The sequence below is a fragment of the Hylobates moloch genome, unplaced genomic scaffold, assembly GCF_009828535.3.
Source record: "Hylobates moloch isolate HMO894 unplaced genomic scaffold, HMol_V3 SCAFFOLD_19, whole genome shotgun sequence".
In the NCBI taxonomy this organism is placed as follows: Eukaryota; Metazoa; Chordata; class Mammalia; order Primates; family Hylobatidae; genus Hylobates; species Hylobates moloch.
This window is the reverse complement of record NW_026652294.1, coordinates 4,252,950-4,274,106: the sequence shown is the minus strand read 5'-3', so window position 1 is coordinate 4,274,106 and position 21,157 is coordinate 4,252,950. Positions and strand designations below refer to the sequence as shown.

At 44.6% G+C, this 21,157-nt stretch overlaps 1 protein-coding gene across 4 annotated transcripts in view; it reads left to right on the top strand.

The window, feature by feature from the left end:
• MAPK1 (mitogen-activated protein kinase 1) overlaps nt 1-21,157 on the top strand; it is a 235,831-nt gene that overhangs the window by 196,383 nt on the left and 18,291 nt on the right. For all 4 annotated transcript variants that reach the window (XM_058431819.1, XM_032139411.2, XM_058431818.1 and 1 more), the window contains exons 5-6: nt 7,525-7,639; nt 7,939-8,070. In XM_058431819.1, coding sequence (XP_058287802.1) covers nt 7,525-7,639; nt 7,939-8,070 — 247 coding nt within the window. The remainder of the gene's footprint in view (nt 1-7,524; nt 7,640-7,938; nt 8,071-21,157) is intronic.

Here is a 21,157-nt window from a genome sequence, read left to right as displayed (position 1 = left end):
CTCCATTTCTTGATTACCCTCCAGGGAGAAGTAGCCAGAGAGGGTGTTCGTCAAGATGACCAGCTTTTCCTTCTACTTGCAGGGTCACCAAAGTGAAAATTGAGTGTTCATTTTTTTCTTATTTGCAGTACCTGTAGCCTGAGAATGTTACTTGTAGCAGTTGTCTTCATTTTATTTTTATTAATGTAGAAAATTATCAAACCCATAGAAAAATTGAGAGTAGAGTGAACACCCATATGCCCCTGTCCTTGGTTCTCCAGCTATTAACATCTTGTCATATTTCTTATCCCTCCTTCCCTCTCTTACTCTTTCCTTTCTCTTTCTTCTTCTGTCTCTTCTCTTTTGTCAGACCATGCGACACTTCACCAACATATAACACTTCACTCCTAGACCCTTTGGGGCATACTAATGCTCCTTACAAGGAAGGTGTTCTTCCCACAGCTAGAGTACCCTTACCCTTTCATAAAATGTTCAGCATTAATTCCATGACATCTCATTCTCCCAAAAAAGTCTAGGTAACTCTATTTTCAACACATGATTTAATTGTTTCATGCATTATTCTTAGTCTAGAACAGTCTTGCCCTTCCTCTCTTCTTCAAGACATTCAGTACTTTGCAATGTACAGATCAGTTGTTTCACAGAGTGGTTCGCATTGTGGATTCTTCCAGTGAGTTCTTCCTGATGAGATGTAGCTTGCACGTTTCTGACATGACCACTACAGATTCCTGAAGATGGTGCAGAAGTAGCTGGGACTACAGGTGCCCGCCATCACGCCCGGCTAATTTTTTTGTATTTTTAGTAGAGATAGGGTTTTACCATGTTAGCCAGGATGGCCATCCTTGTTTCCCAGCAGCCTTCCCCCAGTGGTTCAGCACTTACTTCTGTCAGTTATCATATTGGGGGTTATAAAATGGTAATTTTCTAAATTTATTCTTCCTTTTACTTGTATTAGCTAGCATTCTTCTATGAAGATTTTTCCCGTTTACCCTTTCTCTTCCTCTGTATCCTACCTTTGTTTTTAAAACACTATTACAGACCCAGGATTTTTTTTATGTGTTCTCCATTTTAATTTTCTTTCTTTTTTTTTTTTTTTTTTTAACTCATATTGTCCCAGTTTTGAGAAGCTAGAGCACTCTGTACATATTTGTAACGTTTTATAGAATTTCAGCTTTCAGAAAACTTGCTCTGTTTTAGCTTGTTTAGGAAAGAAAAAAAATTTTTAAAAAGAAAAGTTGCCGGGCGCGGTGGCTCACACTTGTAATCCCAGCACTTTGGGAGGCCGCGGTGGGTGGATTACTCACTAGGAGTTCGATACCAGCCTAGCCAACTTGGTGAAACCCCATCTCTACTAAAAATACAAAAAATTAGCCAGGCATGATGGCGGACACCTGTAATCCCAGCTACTCAGGATGCTGAGGCATGAGAATCGTTTGAACCCAGGGTGCAGAGGTTGCAGTGAGGCAAGGTCACGCCACTATACTGCAGCCTGGGTGGCAGAGTGAGACTCTGTCTAAAAACATAAAAGTTGCAAGAAAAGTATAAGGTGGCCATTCTCAAACCTTCTCGTCTCAGGATACCTTTACATTTCTTTCTTTCATTCGTTCGTTCTGTTTTTTTTTTTTTTTGAGACCGAGTCTCACTCTGTCGCCCAGGCTGGAGTGCAGTGGTATGATCTCGGCTCATTGCAACCTCCGCTTCCCAGGTTCAAGCGATTCTCATGCCTCAGCCTCCCAAGTAGCTGGGATTACAGGTGCATGCCACCAAGCCTAGCTATTTTTGTATTTTTAGTAGAGACGGGGTTTCACCATGTTGGCCAGGCTGGTCTCAAACTCCTGACCTCAAGTGATCCACCCCCCTCAGCCTCCCAAAGTGCTGGGATTACAGGTGTGAGCCACTGTGCCCAGCCTCTTTTTTTTTTTGGAGACAGTCTTGCTCTGTCGCCCAGATGGAGTGCAACAGTGCCATCTCGGCCTCCCAGATTCAAGCAGTTCTCCCTGCCTCAGCCTCCCAAGTAGCTGGGATTACAGGCACCCGCCACCACGCCTGCTTAATTTTTGTATTTTTAATAGAGACGGGGTTTCACCACATTGGCTGGTCTCAAACTCCTGACCTCAGATGATCCACCCACCTCAGCCTCCCAAAGTGCTGGGATTATAGGCATGAACCATCGCGCCTGGCTTTTTTTTTTTTTTTTTTTTTTTTTTTTTAGACGGGGTTTCTCTCTCTCTGTCACCCAGGCTGGCAGCCACCCCCTCCTCAAGTGATCCTCCAGCCTCGCCTCCCGTGTAGCTGGGACTACAAGCGTGTGCCACCATGCCTGGCTAATTTTTGTATGTTTTTGTAGGGACAGGGTTTTGCCATGTTGGCCAGGCTGGTCTCAAACTCCTGGGCTCGACTGATCCACCCACCTCGGCCTCCCAAATTGCTGGGATTGCAGGCATGAGCCACTGCGCCCAGCCAAGATCCCTTTACATTTGTTAAAAATTATCAAGGACCAGCTGGGCATGGTGGCTCACACCTGTAATCCTAGCACTTTGGGAGGCCGAGACAGGTGGATCAGTTGAGCCCAGGAGTTCGAGACCAGCCTGGCCAACATGGAGAAACCCTGTCTCTACTAAAAATACAAAAAATGCACTGGGCATGGTGCCACATGCCTGTAATCCCAGCTACTTGGAGGCTGAGGTAGGAGAATCGCTTGATCCCGGGAGGTGGAGGTTGCAGTGAGCCGAGATCGTGCCACAGTACTCCAGCCTGGGTGACAGAATGAGACACTGTCTCAAAAAAAACAGTCAAGGACCCACACACAGTTTTTTATTTATGTAGGTTATATCTATTGTTATTTACAATATGAAATTTTTTTTTTTTTTTTTTTTTGGAGAGAAGTCTGGCTCTTGTCCCCCAGGCTTGAGTGCAATGACTCAATCTTGGCTCACTGCAACCTCCGCCTCCCGGGTTCAAATGATTCTCCGGCCTCGCCTCCCGTGTAGCTGGGACTACAAGCGTGTACCACCATGCCCGGCTGATTTTTGTATTTTTTAGTAGAGATGGGGTTTCACCATGTTGGCCAGGCTGGTCTTGAACTTCTGACCTCAGGTGATCCACCTGCCTTGGCTTCCCAGAGTGCTGGGATTACAGGCATGAGCCACCACGCCCAGCCTACAATATGAAACTTTAAAATGTCTTAATTAATTTTTAAATAGTAAACCCACTACATGTTAAGTTATATGTTTTTCATAAGAATAAATTCGTTTTCTACAGTAAAAACATTTTAGTGAGGCCAGGCATGATGGCTCTCGCCTATAATCCCAACGCTTTGGGAGGCCAATGCAGGAGGATCACCAGGAGTTTGGAACCAGCCCTGGTGACATAGTGAGACTGTACAAAAAAGAAATTTTTTTTTTTTTTTTTTTTGAGACGGCGTCTTGCTCTATCACCCAGGCTGGAGTGCAGTGGTATGATCTCAGCTCACTGCAAGGTCCGCCTCCTGGGTTCACGCCATTCTCCTGCCTCAGCCTCCCAAGTAGCTGGGACTACAGGCGCCCACCACCACGCCCGACTAATTTTTTGTGTGTTTTTAGTAGAGACAGGGTTTTAACCATATTAGCTAGGATGGGCTTGATCTCCTGACGTTGTGATCCACCTGCCTCAGCCTTCCAAAGTGCTGGGATTACAGGCGTGAGCCGCCCCACCCTGCCATCTGTACAAAAAATTTTAAAATCAGCTGGGCGTGGTGGTGTGCACCTATAGTTCCAGCTACTCAAGAGGCTGAGATGGGAGGATTTCTTGAGCCCAGGAAATTGAGGCTGCGGTGTACCGTGATCACGCCACTGCACTCCAGCCTGGGCAACAGGGTGAGACTCTGTCTTTAAAAAAAGCAAAACAAAAAACAACCTTTTAGTGAAAAGAGTGGCATTGTTTTCATTTTTGCAAGTCTCTTTAATGTGTGGCTTAATAGAAGACAGTTGGATTCTCATCTCGTTCTGCATTCAGTCTGTCAAATATGTTGTTTTGGTTTAAGTTCATGAGGCAAACTCTTCACACAGGTATGTAGCTGGAAAAAGGAGGGAAATTTTAGTAGTCTTTTCAGCCACTTGTGGCTATTTGATACTACCCCCAATTTGAACAAGTGGTGGTTTCTTAAACTTAATTGCAGTGTGGAATCTGAAATCATATCAGTGAACTCTTAATACTATTTTGTTAAAATCCGTTAGTCTACCTTGCACTCATACTCATGCATGATTTTTTAACGTATTTGGAAAATACTGGTTCACTGAGTTACACAGATATTCCAAGTGTCACATTTCATGTACAAATCATCAGTCATCATATTGCATCTGGAAAATCTCCTTTTCACTTGTGACTGAAAAGGATGAAAATGTCATAGTAGTATAATAAATGTACTGTGACCTCTCAGATCCTCTAGAGGGAACCCATAGGAGTCTGTGGAACACTCTTGTAGAACCGCCAAATAGAACTCCTAAATACCCTTTACCCCAGATTCAGGCTCACCGATTTTTTATCTTTTGCCCCATTTGCTTTATCATTCTTTGTGTGCATGTGTGTGGGCACTCCCACGCACTCTGAGTCATTTGAGAGTAAATTGTAGATACGCCCCTTTACCTTGTTTCAGTATGTCTTTACTTCAAACCATGGTCCTCTTGTTCCCTGGGGACATGTGGCAAGGTTGTCGCAATGAGGGGTAGGGGGTGCTCCCTGCATCAAGAGGCCAGAGATGCTGCCAAAAATCCTACGATGTACAGAACAGCCCTCCCAACAGAAACTTCCTCAGCCCCAAATGTTAGTCATACCGAGGTTGAAAAACCCTGCCTTAAGAGTATTCTCTAACATGACCACAGTACAGTTTTCAAAATCAGGAAACTTAATACTGATTCAGTATCTAACGCACAGTTTATATTCATATTTTAGATATTATCCCAATAACCTTTGAACTATACCCCACTCAAACCACCCCCCAACCTGGGCACAGGCTCACATATTGTACTGTCATGGTTTTTGTTTGTTTGTTTGCTTGCTTGTTTGTTTTAAGACCAGGTTCTCAGGCCAGGCACAGTGGCTCACACCTGTAATCCCAGCACTTTGGGAGGCCGAGGCAGGTGAATCACATGAGGTCAGGAGTTTGAGATCAGCCTGGCCAACATGGCGAAACCCTGTCTCTGCTAAAAATACAAAAAATTTAGCTGGACATGGTGGCAGGCGCCTGTGATCCCAGCTACTCAGGAGGCTGAGGCAGGAGAATCGCTTGAACCCAGGAGGCGGAGGTTGCATGAGCTGAGATTGTGCCATTGCACTCCAGCCTGGGTGACAAAGCAAGACTCCGTCTCAAAAAAAAAAAAAAAAAAAAAAAAAGGATGGGTTCTCATTCTGTCACCCAGGCTGGGGTACCGTGGCACCATCTCGGCTCACTGCAACCTCCACCTCCTGGGCTCAAGGCCATCCTCCCACCTCAGCCTCCCAAGTATCTGAGACTACAGGCATGTGCTACTGCTCCTGGCTAATTTACTTATTTATTTTTGTACTTTTCATAGAGACAGTTGTTGTGTTTCCTTAGTCTCCTTTAAGAGTGCAGATGAGCTCTTTTGTAGAATGCCCCTCAGTTTTGTGTCATGCATTTTTAACATGAATACCAGAAAAGCACTTCATTGTATTAGAAGGCACATCTGGAGCCAGGTATGGTGCCTCATGCCATAATCCTAGCTCTTTGGGAGGCTGAGGCAGGAGGATCATTTGAGCCCAGGAGTTTGAAACCAGCCTGGGCAAATAGTGGGACCCCTTCTCTACAAAAAATTTAAAAATCAACTGGGTGTGGTGGTGTATGCCTGTGGCCCCAGCTACTCAGGAGGCTGAGGTGAGAGGATCACCTGAGACAAGGAAGTTTGCAATGAGGCATGATTACACCATTGCACTTCAGCCTGAGTGACAGAGTGATGACATCATCTCTTAATTTTTAAAGAGTCAGCTTATATTCCTTGGAGAAACATCTTTTTTGCACCATTGTTATGATTCAGACAGAATCCTTCCATGATTTTTTTTTTTTTTTTTTTAATTTTTAGAGACAAGGTCTCACTCTGTCACCCAGGCTGGAATGCATTGGCTCAGTCATAGTTCACTGCAGCCTCCAATCCCTGGGCTTAAGTGATCCTCCCACTTCAACTGCCCGAGTAGCTGGACTGCAGGTGTGAGCCACCATGTGTGGCAAAATAATAATAATAATAATAATAATAAGATAATACCCAGTGTTGTTGAGGACATGAGGAAACGCATTTTCTTTCACATGCTGCTATTAGGAGTGTAACAATGCAACTGCAGTCATAGCTCACTGCAGCCTCAAACTCCTGGCCTCAAGCAGTGCTCCCACCTTAGCCTCCCAAAGTATCCTCCCATGACTTCTAACAGGATTCCTTCAAAACAAAACATATTCCTGAAAAATGAGTAGGAAAAGAAGATGAGAATTATTTATTTTATTTTATTTTTGTTATGTTATATGTTATGTTACGTTACGTTACGTTATGTTATTTTTGGTGATGGAGTCTCCCTGTGTTGCCCAGGCTAGAGTGCAGTGGTGCAATCTCGGCTCACTGCAACTTCTGCCTCCTGGGTTCAAGCAATTCTCCTGCCTCTGCCTCCCGAGTAGCTGGAACTATGGGTGCCCACCACCACGCCCGGCTAATTTTTGTAGTTTTAGTAGAGACGGGGTTTCACTATGTTGGCCAGGCTGGTCTTGAACTCCTGACATCAGGCGATTCGCCCGTCTTGGCCTCCCAAAGTGCTGGGATTACAGACGTGAGCCACCGTGCCCAGCTGAGAATATTTTAGAAGACATTGGTAAAATATGATGGAGCTAGCACACACTGCCCCAAACCTTTTTCCAGCTCCAATTTATGACAATTCTAAATCTGTCTCTCAAATTGTTTCAAAAAAGGACTGATGTATACTTTGGAATTCTAATTTAATAAGTTAATCAACTTTGTGGGTTCGTGGTTGTTTTGAGACGGAGTCTTGCTCTGTCACCCAGGCTGGAGTGCAGTGGCACGATCTTGGCTCACTGCAACTCTGCCTCCTGGGTTCAAGCAATTCTCCTGTCTCAGCCTCCCATGTAGCTGGGATTACGGGGACCCACTGCCATGCCCAGCTAATTTTTTTGTATTTTTAGTAGAGATGGGGTTTCACCATGTTGGCCAGGCTAGTCTCAAACTCCTGGCCTCAAGTGATCCGCCCGCCTCGGCCTCCTGGAGTGCTGGGATTACAGGCATTAGCCACTGTGCCCAGCCCAAGTTAATCAACTATGAAGAGAAAAATAAAATCACATCATCTTGGTCGTTCAGCCTCTCATAAGAAATCCAAATTGTTTTTTGCTTTTCCATGCTGTTTACTTGTATTTCCGAATTGTAGAGTCAAAGGAGAAATTCAGAGTCCCATCAGCAATGCACCTGTCATACAGGAAGATCTCATCGTGTCCTGTAACACCAGATACCATTTTCAGTCTTTTCTCTCTTTCTCCTGCAGGGCTACACCAAGTCCATTGATATTTGGTCTGTAGGCTGCATTCTGGCAGAAATGCTTTCTAACAGGCCCATCTTTCCAGGGAAGCATTATCTTGACCAGCTGAACCACATTCTGGGTAAGGTTCCTGAGCCCTTCAGGAGCTAGATTTACTCAAGTTTGCCTGCCTACAGCTTACATCAAAGTCACTTCATTAAATTAAGAAGAGTTCTAATATACTCTTTAACCTGTGGTAGGTGTGAATTTTTAACCTTCTCTAATTTAAAATGTTCAGGACTTTTGTGTAAAAACATAAAGGTAAACATCAGGAGTGGTGATAAGCCGTTAATTATCAGGGTTCATTCTGACTCAGAGTTGATGGTGTGTAGTCATTTACCTTGGTCTTGATAACTAATAGCTAATTTTTTTATCTGATAGGTATTCTTGGATCCCCATCACAAGAAGACCTGAATTGTATAATAAATTTAAAAGCTAGGAACTATTTGCTTTCTCTTCCACACAAAAATAAGGTGCCATGGAACAGGCTGTTCCCAAATGCTGACTCCAAAGGTAAATGTTATTTTGTTGATTAGTTTTTTCTTAGGCTTAGCTTCGCATTTATTTGTTAAATTGTTAGGTCACTAGCCTGAAAAGTGAGCCTATGGCTATTGGATAATGCTTTCTTTAGTGCTCACTCTGAATTGTTGTCTTCCCTTTTTTTTTTTTTTTTTGAAACAGTGGCAGTGCAGTAAGGGAGCCTGGTAATGACGGTCTAGTTCTCCACCTTTTGGTTTCTTTGCTAATTTTAACTTGCATTAAGGTCACTTTTTTTTTGTTTTGTTTTTGTTTTTTGTTTTTGTTTGAGACAGAGTCTCACTCTGTCGCCCAGGCTGGACTGTAGTGGCCCGATCTCAGCTCACTGCAACCTCCTCCTCCCGGTTCAAGCGATTCTCCTGCTTCAGCCTCTCAAGTAACTGAGACTACAGACGCGTACCATCACGCCTGGCTCATTTTTGTATTTTTGGTAGAGACAGGGTTTCACCATGCTGGCCAGGCTGGTCTCGCACTCCTGACCTTTTGATCTGCCCGTCTCGGCCTCCCAAAACTGGGATTACAGGCGTGAGCCACAGCGTTCAGCCTAAGGTCACATTTTTAGGTCTCAGGAAGTCTAGGACCCTGCAAACAAATTACACCTTTTCATCTTGTCACTTGATAATTTTTAAAATCAGGTTTATTGAAGAATAATTTACACAGAATAAAATTCACACTTTTTAGTTGTGTGGGCCTCTGAGTTTTAACAAACATAAACTGTCATGTAACAACCACCACAATTGAGATGTGGAATATTCCCATCATCCCCAAAAGTTGCCTTGTGCATTTGTAGTCGGTCATCCCTCTGCACCCCCAGTCTCTGGCAATCATTGATCTGATTTCTATCTCTATAGTTTTGCCTTTTCCGGCATGTCACGTTAATGGAATCATGGAGTATGTAGCCTTTTTATGTATAGATTTTCCCATTCAGCATAATGCATTTGGGATTTATAAAAATCCGTGTCATTGCTTGTGTCAGTCTCTTCAGCAAATGGTGCTGGAACAATTAGACACCCATATGCAAAATTTACAAAACTCAAAATGGAACATAAACCTAAATATAAGGCCTAAAGTTATTAACCTTCAAGAAGAAGACAGGAGAGAATCTTCATGACCTTATGTTAGGCAAAGATTTTTTAGAGTACCCATAAAAGAAAAAAGTGATACATTTGATTTTTTATCCTTTTTTTTTTTTAGGTTAGCTTCGTTTAATAATTGTATTATCCTTTATTCCCATTTAACGTGTACCTGTTAAATATAGTAGGCAGCTAGTTTTTAAAACTTCATGCTGTTATAAAACCATGATAGGCAGAATAATGACCCCCCACCCACCCCCATGGCTATATTCTAATTTCTAGAGCCTATAACTGTGTTAGGTTACCTGGCAAACAGGAATTATGGTTGCAGATACAATCAAGATTGTTTATCAGCTGACCTTTTTTTTTTTTTTTAAACTGCTCCTTACAGAGCAGGGCTAATCCACGGGCAGTGTGGTATGCCCAGAATAGGCCCATCAGCTGACTTTAAAGACAGGAAGGTTATCCTGGATTGTCTATCTAGGTAGGTGGATTATCTAGGTGGGCCCATTTATAAAAACAGGGTTCCTTAAAAGTGGAGGAGGGAATCTGAATAGGGTGCTTGTCCTTCCATATCTTTATCTACATACATGTGCATATTTTCTCTATAATTTATTTTTTTTAAATAATTATTATAAAAGTTAACTTTTTTAAAAATAATTATTATAAAAGTTAACTTTTTTAAAAATTCAGAAGTTGTAGAAATATTTAAGAAGGTAAAATTCTTTTATAATTACTCCCTAAATGTCATTGTTAATAGAATTGTGTCTTGAATATCTTTTCCACGTCAGTGCATAGATCTAGCTTATCGTTAATGATTTTATAGCATTTTTATCCAGTCTTCTGTTAGAAATTTAGCTATTTCTAACTTCCTATTTTATCTGTATGTGGTTATCTATACATGCATATGAATATATGTGTATATGTATATTTAACAACTGTCTACTTAAATGTTGAATTAGTTTTATGTATTGACCTGAGTGAAGGTTGAGAAATACTTGGTTGTTTAGAAATGAATTTCTTTTGAAAATGGGAGAAATTTTCTTTTAATCTTTCATATAAAGGTAGAAAAATTTCATCATCGTAGACAGTTAAGAAGTGTGGGAGGAATGGTAAGGGAGTAAGATACTGATCACCAGGATCCCACAGTAACCTTTCACTTTTTTTGCAGTAATGTGTGCAAGCTTCTGTGTGGTTGTAATTATATAATGTATTTTGGTTTTGGGGTGTTTTGGGGTTTTTTTGTTTGTTTATTTGTTTGTTTTTTGAGACAGAGTCTCGCTCTGTCGCCCAGGCTGGAGTGCAGTGGCATGATCTCGGCTCACTGCAAGCTCCACCTCCCGGGTTCACACTATTCTCCTGCCTCAGCCTCCCAAGTAGCTGGGACTACAGGCACCCGCCCACCACCCCTGGCTAATTTTTTGTATTTTTAGTAGAGATGGGGTTTCACTGTGTTGGCCAGGATGGTCTCGATCTCCTGACCTTGTGATCTGCCCACCTCGGCCTCCCAAAGTGTTGGGATTACAGGCGTGAGCCACCGTGCCCAACTTGTTTTGGGGGGCTGGGTTTTTTTTTTTTTTTTTGGAGACTATCACCCAGACTGGAGCACAGTGGCACAATCTCGGCTCACTGTGGCCTCCACCTCCCAGGCTCAAGCCATCCTCCCACCTCAGCCATCTGAGTAGCTGGGACTACCCGCACCACCATGCCCAGCTAATTTTTGTATTCTTTGTAGAGACAGGGTTTTACCGTGTTGCCCACGATGGTCCCAAAGTCTTGAGCTCAAGCTATCTGCTCACCCTGGGCTTCTGAAGAGTTAGGATTACAGGTGTGAGCAAGCACACCTGGCCTGTAATGTATTGATGGTAGGATATTTTTAGCTAGAATGTCACATGCATAATACATTACTGATTAGATTGGCTTGTATATTATACCTCCTAAGCATGTTACCTAAATGTTATTTCCTGAGTCGCTTTTTTAAAGAGGTGCGTAAGCAACAAAGCTGCACTATTAGGCCTGGTAATGTGGCTCATGCCTGTGATCCTAGCCCATTGGGAGGTCAACGCAGGAGGATGGCTTGAGGCCACGAATTTGAGACCTGCCTGGACAACACAGTAAGACCCCATCTCTACAAGATTAAAAACTTAAAATTCAGCCGAGTGTAGTAGTACCTGCCTGTAGTCTGAACTACCTGGGGAACTGAGGAGGGAGGATTGCATGAGCCCAAGGAGGTCAAAGCCGCTGTTAGCCGTGATTGCATCATTGCACTCCACGCTGGCGGTGACACTCTTATCTCTTAAAAAAAAACTATAATAAATAGGCCTACTCCCAGACATTCCTCTCCTGTTTGTTTCCTTACTCTTATCTGTAATTAATCACGATTTGCATCAAACTATTTCTGATTCTTTTTTTATGCTTATTTCCATTTTCTTTTTTTTTTTCTTTCTTTCTTTTTTTTCTGAGACAGCGTCTCACTCTGGCGCCCAGGCTAGAGTGCAGTGGTGTGATCTTGGCTCACTGCAACCTCTGCCTCCCGGGTTCAAGCAATTTTCTGCCTCAGCCTCCTGAGTACCTGGGATGACAGGCGCCCGCCACCACGCCTGGCTAATTTTTGTATTTTTAGTAGAGGTGGGGTTTTACCATCTTGGCCAGGCTGGTCTTGAACTCCTGACCTCATGATCCACCTGCCTCAGCCTGAGCCACCGTGCCCAGCTGCTTATTTTCATTTTCTTTTTTCTCCCCTCCCCTCTCCTCCTTTCTTTTGCCCTGCCCTGCCCTGCCCTGCCCTGCCCTGCCCTTCCCCGCCCTTCCCCGCCCTTCCCAGCCCTTCCCCGCCCCGCCCCGCGCCACCGTCACTTCTGTTGCCCAGCAGGCTGGAGTGCAATGGCGCAATCTTGGCTCACTGCAACCTCTGCCTCCCGAGTTCCAGTGATTCTCCTGCCGCAGCCTCTCAAGTAGCTGGGATTACAGGCATGCGCCGCCACGCCCAGCTAATTTTGTATTTTTAATAGAGATGGGGTTTTACCATGTTGGTCAGGCTGGTTTCAAACTCCTGATTTCAGGTGAGCCCCCTGCCTCAGCCTCTCAAAGTGCTGGGATTACAGGTGTGAGCATCAGTGGCCGGCCTTCATTTTGTTTTTTCTATTTTACTTTTTTTTTTTTTTTTAATTTTTTTTTTGAGACAGAATTTCACTCTTGTTGCCCAGGCTGGAGTGCAATGGTGCGATCTCGTCCCACTGCAACCTCCACCTCCCAGGTTCAAGCGATTCTTTTGCCTCAACCTCCCGAGTAGCTGGGATTATGGGCACATAACACCATGCCTGGCTAATTTTTTTTTTTTTTTTTTTTTTTTTTGAGATGGAGTCTGACTCTGTCGCCCAGGCTGGAGTGCAGTGGCACGATCTAGACTCACTGCAAGCTCCGCCTCCCGGGTTCACACCATTCTCCTGCCTCAGCCTCCCGAGTAGCTGGGACTACAGGCACCCGCCACCACGCCCGGCTAATTTTTTGTCTTTTTTAGTAGAGACAGGGTTTCACCGTGGTCTCAATCTCCTGAACTCGTGATCCACCCGCCCCGGCCTCCCAAAGTGCTGGGATTACAGACATGAGCCACCACACCCAGCTGCCTGGCTAATTTTTTGTATTTTTAGTAGGAATGGGGTTTCATCACATTGGCCAGGCTGTTATCAATCTCCTGACCTCAGGTAATCTGCCACCTCAGCCTCCCAAAGTGCTGGGATTACAGGCGTGAGCCACCGCACCTGGCCTTACGTTTTTTCCTTTGAGATGGGGTCTTACTCTGTTGCTCAGGCTGGAGTACAATGGCGTGATCACGGCTCACTTCAGCCTCGACCTCCTTGGGCTCAAGTGATCTGCCCACCTCAGCTTCCTGAGTAGCTGGGGCCACAGGCGCATGTCACCACGCCCAGCTAATTTTTTGTATTTTTCATAGAGACAGCATTGCGTCACGTTGCCAGACTGGTCTTGAATTCCTGGGCTCAAGGAATCTACCCTCCTTGGCCTCCCAAAGTGTTGGGATTACAGGCCAGGCATGGTGGCTCACACCTGTAATCCCAGCACTTTGGGAGGCCGAGGCGGGCAGATCATGAGGTCAGGAGATCGAGACCATCCTGGCTAACACGGTGAAACCCCATCTCTACTAAAAATACAAAATAATTAGACGAGTGTGGTGGCGGGCGCCTGTGGTCCCAGCTACTCGGGAGGCTGAGGCAAGAGAATGGCGTGAACCCGGGAGACAGAGTTTGCAGTGAGCCAAGATGGTGCCACTGCACTCCAGCCTGGGCGACAGAGCAAGACTCTGTCTCTAAATAAATAAATAAATAAATAAATAAAATTTTTTAAAAATTAGCTGGGTGTGGTGGCGGGTGCCTGTAATCCCAGCTATGCTATGCAGGAGGCTGAAGCAGGAGAATCGCTTGAACCCGGGAGGTGGAGGTTGCAGTGAGTTGAGATTGCACCATTGCACTCCAGCCTGAGCAACAGAGCAAGATATGGAAAGATGTTAGACCTACAAATGCCAGTGGTATGAACATTCACACAATCCTGTGATGCAGGTACTATCAACAATCATCTAAAAAAGAAAACTGGCTGGGTGCAGTGGCACATGCCTATAACCTGAGCACTTTGGGAGGCCGAGGCAGGAGGACTGCTTGAGCCTAGGAGTTCAAGACCAACCTGGGCACCATAGTGAGAACCCATCTCTACAAAAAATACAAAAATTAGCCAGATGTGGGGGTGCATGCCTATAGTCCCAGCTACTTAGGAGGCTGAAGTGGGAGGACTCCTTGAACCCGGGAGTTTGAGGTTATAGTGAGCTGTGATCATGCCACTGCATTCCAGCCTGGGTGACAGAGCAGGACTCCATCTCAAAACGAAACCAAACAAAAACACAATCTAAAAGTAGAGATGGGATTTCACCGTGTTAGCCAGGATGATCTCCATCTCCTGACCTCGTGATCTGCCCACCTTGGCCTCCCAAAGTGCTAGGATTACAGGCGTGAGCCACTGCACCCGCCCTAATTTTTTTTTTATTTTTAGTAGAGACGGGGTTTCATTATGTTGGTCAGGCTGGTCATGAACTCCTGACCTCATTTGATCTACCCGCCTTGGCCTCCCAAAGTGCTGGGATTACAGGACAGGTGTGAGCCACTGCACCCAGCCTCTAGTTGTTAAAGAGTGACTACACAGTGTTCCCTTGTAGGGATGACCCGTAAGTGTCCTTCAGCCAGAATCACATTGGACATTAAAGTTTACATCAGTTACCTATTACTGCATTAAAAAAACACTCCAAAACTCAGGCTTGAAATAACAGCCATGCATTTGTTCATGAGTCCATTGGGCTGGCACAGCTGGGTAGTTCTGCTGAGCCCGCCTGGGTTCAGCTATGCACTGCAGTCATCTGCTGGCTCCCTCCACCATCCCTCAATTGTGGTGGTTTAACATCTTAACGTCCTGCGGTTGCCTCTTTATCCTAAAGTAGACTAGACTCAGTGGTTTCTCATGATGGCAGAAATATTCCAAAAGAGCAAGAGCCTATGCTGCAAGGTCTCTTGGGACCAAATCTCAGAACAGCACTTCAACAGTTCTACCATGTTTTTTTGTTGTTGTTTTGAGACAAGGTCTCACTCTGCCACTCAGGCTGGAGTGCGGTGGCACAGTCTCAGCTCACTGCAATCTCCGCCTCCTGGGCTCAAGCAATCCTCCGCCTCAGTCTCTTGAGTAGCTGAGACCACAAGTACATGCCACCGCGCGTGGCTAATTTTTTTTTTTTTTTTTTTTTTTTTTTGAGACAGAGTCTTGCTCTGTCTCCCAGGCTGGAGTGCAGTGGCACGATCTTGGCTCACTGCAACCTCTGCCTCCCAGGTTCAAGTGATTCTCCCACCTCAGCCTCCTGAATAGCTGGGATTACAGGTGCATGCCACCACACCTGGCTAATTTTTGATTTTTATGTATGTATGTATTTATTTATTTTCGAGATGGAGTCTCACTCTGTCGCCCAGGCTGGAGTGCAGTGGCGCAATCTCGGCTCACTGCAGCCTCTACCTCCCAGGTTCAAGCAATTCTCCTGCCTCAGCCTCCCTAGTAGCTGGGGCTACAGGCGCGCACTGCCACACCTGGCTAATTTTTTGTATTTTTAGCCAGGATGTTGGCCATGTTGGCCAGGATGGTCTTGATCCCCTGACCTCAGGATCCACCCGCCTTGGCCTCCCAAAGTGCTGGGATTACAGGCATGAGCCACCACATCTGGCCAGTTGTTTTTATATTTTTAAGAAAACATATATAAATTCATTCATCTAATGAATAGATTTGAGTATCTGTTCTGTGCCATCAAGGCTTCTAAGGCCCTGGACATACATAGTACCAGCAATAAGAGGGATTAAGAACCTGTTTGGAGATGGGAAGTCTGAGGACTCATTAAAAAAAAAGAGAGCTTTCTTACAGAACTAACTGATAGTCTAGATTTGTCAGGAAATGAATGGAAGACCTCAGGGAACTCAAGAGATTAAAAAACTTACAAGCTAGAATTTTTAATGAGAGTTCACAGAAAAGGAAATTGAAACAGCTCTTAAATATATAAAAGGTACTGGTGTTTACTCATTATACAAGATACAAACATTGAAAAGTCAGTAATTCCTTTTTTTTTTTTTTTTTTTTAAACGTCCTCCTCATCACAGTAGCAAACATCAAAGTTTGACACCCTACTGTGTGGTCAAGGCTGTGGGGAAAAGGGTGTTTTCAGAGAGAGCTGGTGGAGTGTAAATTGGTTAAATCTCTGTAGAGGACAGTCTGGCAATTCCGTCACATGTCTTTTGTTCCAGCAATTCTGGGTATTGAACTTTTAGGTCTGCCAACCAAATGGGGGAGTGGCATTTAATTTGTTTTTCTGTAATTAAGAGTGAGATTGAAATTTTTTCATGTTTGTTGGAAATTTTTTATTGCTGTATCCCTTAAACCAGCAGTATTGTAGATTTTTCTTTTTTTTTTTTTTTTTTGAGACGGAGTCTTGCTCTGTCGCCCAGGCTAGAGTGCAGTGGCTGATCTCGGCTCACTGCAACCTCCACCTCCCGGGTTCATGCCATTCTCCTGCCTCAGCCTCCTGAGCAGCTGGGACTACAGGCGCCCACCACCACACCCAGCTAATTTTTTGTATTTTTAGTAGAGACGGGGTTTCACTGTGTTAGCCAGGATGGTCTCAATCTCCTGACCTCGTGAGCCACCGCGCCCGGCCGATTTTTCTTTAAAGGAGTCTTAGCTTACGATTCTCTCAAATGACTTCAGTGAGGGGGAAGAAATTATTATTCAGCAGATGGTACTGGGCTAGTTGAATAGCTGTTTGGAGGAAAACCAATTTAAATCATTACACATCAAAATGAATTCTAAAAGAATTGATACTTATTTAAAAATTAAAAATTATATCATGAGAAACTAACAATATTTAGAGTATTATTTTTCTGATCTCTGCATGGAGAAAGACTTCCTATGTTTTAAAACAAACATCAAGGAAAGAGAGACATACAAAAGTTTAAAAGCTAAATAAAATTAGATTAGGTGTGGACAATAGGTCTAAAATGTTCAAAATTGAGTAACACTTGACCTTCTCCTAACTGTTCTGTAGAAGGCAGCAAAGTACAGTGGTTATACCTGGTGCTCTGGAGTCAGCCTCCTGAGTTCAAACGAGGTTCTGCTACTTGGATTTTTGACTTTGGACAAGTTATTTAAGCTGTTTCATGATTTCCTCAACCCAAAATTGAGACAATTTGTAGTTCCCACCTCAAAGGATAATTAAAAGAGTTAAGGAATTATTGTTAACTTTAGATTCATTATTAATATTATTAGTATCTAAAGAGCAGAGACAAATCTAAGACCACAGTGTATAAATAAATGAGCAAAGGACAAGAACACACAGTCTGCAGGAAATACTGAGATGAGGAAAACTATAGGAGGAGCAGTTTGGGTGACAGCAGTTGAGAATTTGGTTTAGTCTGTGTTTAATTTAAGCACCTGTTAAGCATTAGAAACAACCTAAGTGCCAAATGTTAATCAAATGGCTGAGTAAATTATGAGATGCTTACTTAAAGGAATATTTTAAGGCCGCTAAAAGTGATTTTTTTACAAAGTTTTGATAGTGGGAGAAAATGCTAATGAGCAATATTTACTAAGGGAAGATAAAACAGCATTTGTCATACATAATGTGATTTCAGCCTTCTAAAAGAAAATGCATAGAAAAGAATTCAACAAAATATGTGAAAAGATAAGCAGTGGTTACCACTGAATGATGGTGCTTGGGGAGCAAGGGAATGTGGGTGAGTCATTCACACAGACCAGAAGGCCGGATTTGGTGGGTCAGCCGTCTGAGGTCTTTTGAGTTCCACAGTTACACATAACAAGAACTTACTGGCCCGAGAAAGAGCTTTATTGGCTCTGATAACTGAAAAGTTCATGTGGATTGATGGGTACAGACACTGTGTCTAGAATCTGGACTTCTTTATCATCCAGCTTTGCCTTGCTCTGGGTTGTCTGTCAGTCAGCCTCTCTTTTCATGATGACAGTAAGACACTTGACCTGATCACTGCAGCCAAGACTTAGGCTGACTCTCATCACCTCTTTGTGCTCAGCTTGGATGCCATGCCTATCCCTGAGCAGTCACTGTGGCCAAGGGGACTCAGGTGAATATGGCCCAGTGAGTGTCACCATTCCCACAGCACAGCCCAGGAGCATGGGCAAGCCTGAGCGCTCCCCTATAGCAAACACAATTGGATGGATTAGAGGGGCAGTGGATGCTGGTGGGCACAACCAGCAGGTGATCCTGAGAGTGAAGGAAGATAAGGAATTCTATTTTCTCCCCCCACCCCCTCTTTTTTTTCCCTGAAGAGACAGGGTTCTCCCTCTGTTGCCCAGGCTGGAAGGCTGGAGTGCAGTGGCACAATCACAGCTCACTGCAGCCTTGAACTCCTGAGCTTGGGCAAGCACCATGCCTGGCTAATTGAAATAAATAAATTTTGTAGAGATGGGGTCTTGCTGTGTTTCCCAGTCCTGTCTTGAACTAATGGGCTCAAGGGATCCTCCTGCCACTACCACACCCAGACCCCCCCCCCCCCCCTTTTTTTTTTTTGAGATGGAATCTCGCTCTGTCGCCCAGGCTGGAGTGCAGTGGCGAGATCTCGGCTCACTGCAAGCTCCACCTCCCGGGTTCACGCCGTTCTCCTGCCCCAGCTTCCAGAGTAGCTGGGACTACAGGTGCCCCACCACTATGCCCAGCTAATTTTTTGTATTTTTTAGTAGAGACAGGGTTTCACCGTGTTAGCCCGGATGGTCTCGATCTACTGACCTCATGATCCACCCACCTCAGCCTCCCAAAGTGCTGGGATTACAGGTGTGAGCCACCGTTCTGGCCCCCACTTTTTTTTTTTTAATTAAAAAATGCAATTTCTATAAGAAGTCTGTCTCCATTTCTCAGATAACCTAATGTATGAAAAGCTTGCAGACTTTGTTATTACCCATATAGATACATACATTGATTTTAAATGGAATCATAGGCTATATATTATTTTATTACCTACACAGACTTGGATTTATTGATCTACAGCTTGGTCACCCTCAGCTCAAGATAGCTTTGGGAGGTATTTAACCTGTGGTCTTTCAAATCATGCAAGAGATTGAAAAGATAGAAGAAATGAGATTGTGGCTGGGTGCAGTCACTCACGCCTGTAATCCCAGCACTTTGGGAGGCCAAGGCGGGTGGATCACTTGAGCCCAGGAGTTCGACACCAGCCTGAGCAACATGGCGAAACCCCATCTCTGCCAAAAATACAAAAATAAGCCTGATGTGGTGATACACACCTGTAATCCCAGCTACTCGGGAGGCTGAAGTAGGAGGATCGCTTGAATCCGGGAGGCAGAGATTACAGTGATCCGAGATCAGGCCACTGGATTCCATCCTGGGCAATAAAGTGAGACCCTGTCTCAAAAAAAAAATAGAAGAAGAAGAAGAGTGAGATTGTGAGAAGTCGGAGAACACAAACCTTCAGCCAGAGATGGAATAGAGACAAAGAAAAGAAACTAGCGCCATGTGATATCACAGAAGCAGAAGATGGCGTTTTGAGAAAGTAGGCATGCACAGCAGTGTCCATGCAGCAGAGAGGTCTAGCAAGATACAGATTGGAAAATGTGGGTTGATTTTCCAATGAGGGCTTGTTGGTGACCATGCAAGAGGAGTTGAAACACTGAGTGGAAGTGGGAAGTCTGAAATGGAAAGTGGAGACAGAAACAACTGGTCCACATGAGGGGAAGGGGTTGTGGACCAGGCCACAAGTTGGGGAGAATTGGCTTTGAGTAGAGAGAGGATATCTTTCTTGGCATTGTCAGTAAGGATGTGGGTGAATCTGGCTAGGAGGGAATTCCGGGAAGATCACTCTTGGGTGCCTCAGTTTTCTCTGTAGCACTCTCAAGAAGATATGCTGAGAGTAATGAGGGTCAGCGAGAAGGTCATGATTCAAGCCGTGCAAGTTGGGTGAAATCTGAGAGTAGAGGAAGTGACTGACCAAGGCTTTGCAGAAGCTGTTGAGGGCCTTGATGAGACTGAAAATCTTGAGTTTTTGTAGCACAATAGTTACTGATAGTGTGCTCCTTAAACATGTGAGATCCCCGGGATCCTTTCAGGGTGTCCACAAGGTTAAAGCTGTTTTAATAATCCTCTTAAGGAGTTACTCACACTCCTCTCTATGTTGCCATCAGCACTTGTAGTACAGGAGCAATGGTGAGCAGAGCCCCCAGCACCACAGCCAGGTCAAGGCGGTGGAACTGGAGAGGTTACTGAGCTCTGCACTGCCACACCCCCACAGCTCAAAACCAGTGCCAGTAAAAAATACTCACCATATTAAATCCATCCTTAATACATTCTTCACAATGCCTGTGTGACAAACACATATAGCATTTCTGCTGCATACCGAATGCAGTGGTTTTCTCAGGGAAAAGCACACATGTAACTATTTGAGCTATGAGCAGAATTAACTGGTTTTTAAATCGACCCTCAGTAGTTTTTATGAGTATAAAGAGTTTCTGAGATCAGAAAGTTTGAGAAGCACTGTCGCACTGGCACACTTTTCACAGTTCAGTCTTTTCTCTGGCCCTGCACAGAAACATGAGTTGAGGATGGAAGTGACAAGTTGCAGCATTGATTCAGGGTCAGAGTTTCACGAGGCAGGCAAGATGGACACGAAGAGGCACTGTGGAGAGTCAGTCGACTGTTTTCCCCAGGTCCAGGACAGGGCAAGAAGGAAAAAAGGATGGATTAGAAGAAAGAGTTGGAATCAGGTTGTTATATACTATTTGAAGTTAAAGAGAAGGGCCAGGCTGGCCAGGCACGGTGGCTCACACCTGTAATCCCAGCACTTTGGGAGGCCAAGGAGGGTGGATCACGAGGTCAGGAGTTTGAGAACACCCTGGCCAACATGGTGAAACCCCGTCTCTACTAAAAATACAAAAAATTAGCCTGGCATGGTGGCAAGCACCTGTAATCCCAGCTACTCGGGAGGCTGAGGCTGGAGAATCGCTTGAACCCAGGAGGTGGAGGTTGCAGTGAGGGGAGATGGCGCCACTGCACTCCAGCCTGGGCAACAGAGCAAGACTCCGTTTCAAAAAAAAAAAAAAAAGGCTGGGCACGGTGGCTCATGCCTGTAATCCCCGCTCTCAGGGAGGCAAGAGGCGGGAGGATAGCTTGAGCCCAGGAGTTCAAGACCTGCCTGGGCAATATAGCGAGACCCCGTTCTCCAGAAAAAGTGAAGAAAAAAAAAAAGAGAGAAGGGCCAGGCACAGTGGCTCACGCCTGTAATCTCAGCACTTTGGGAGGCTTAGGCAGGAGGATTGCTTGAGCCCAGGAGTTCAACACCAGCCTGGGCAACATAGTGACCCCCCATCTCTACAAAAAAATTAATTTAAAAAAATTAGCTGGGTGTGGTAACATGTGCCTG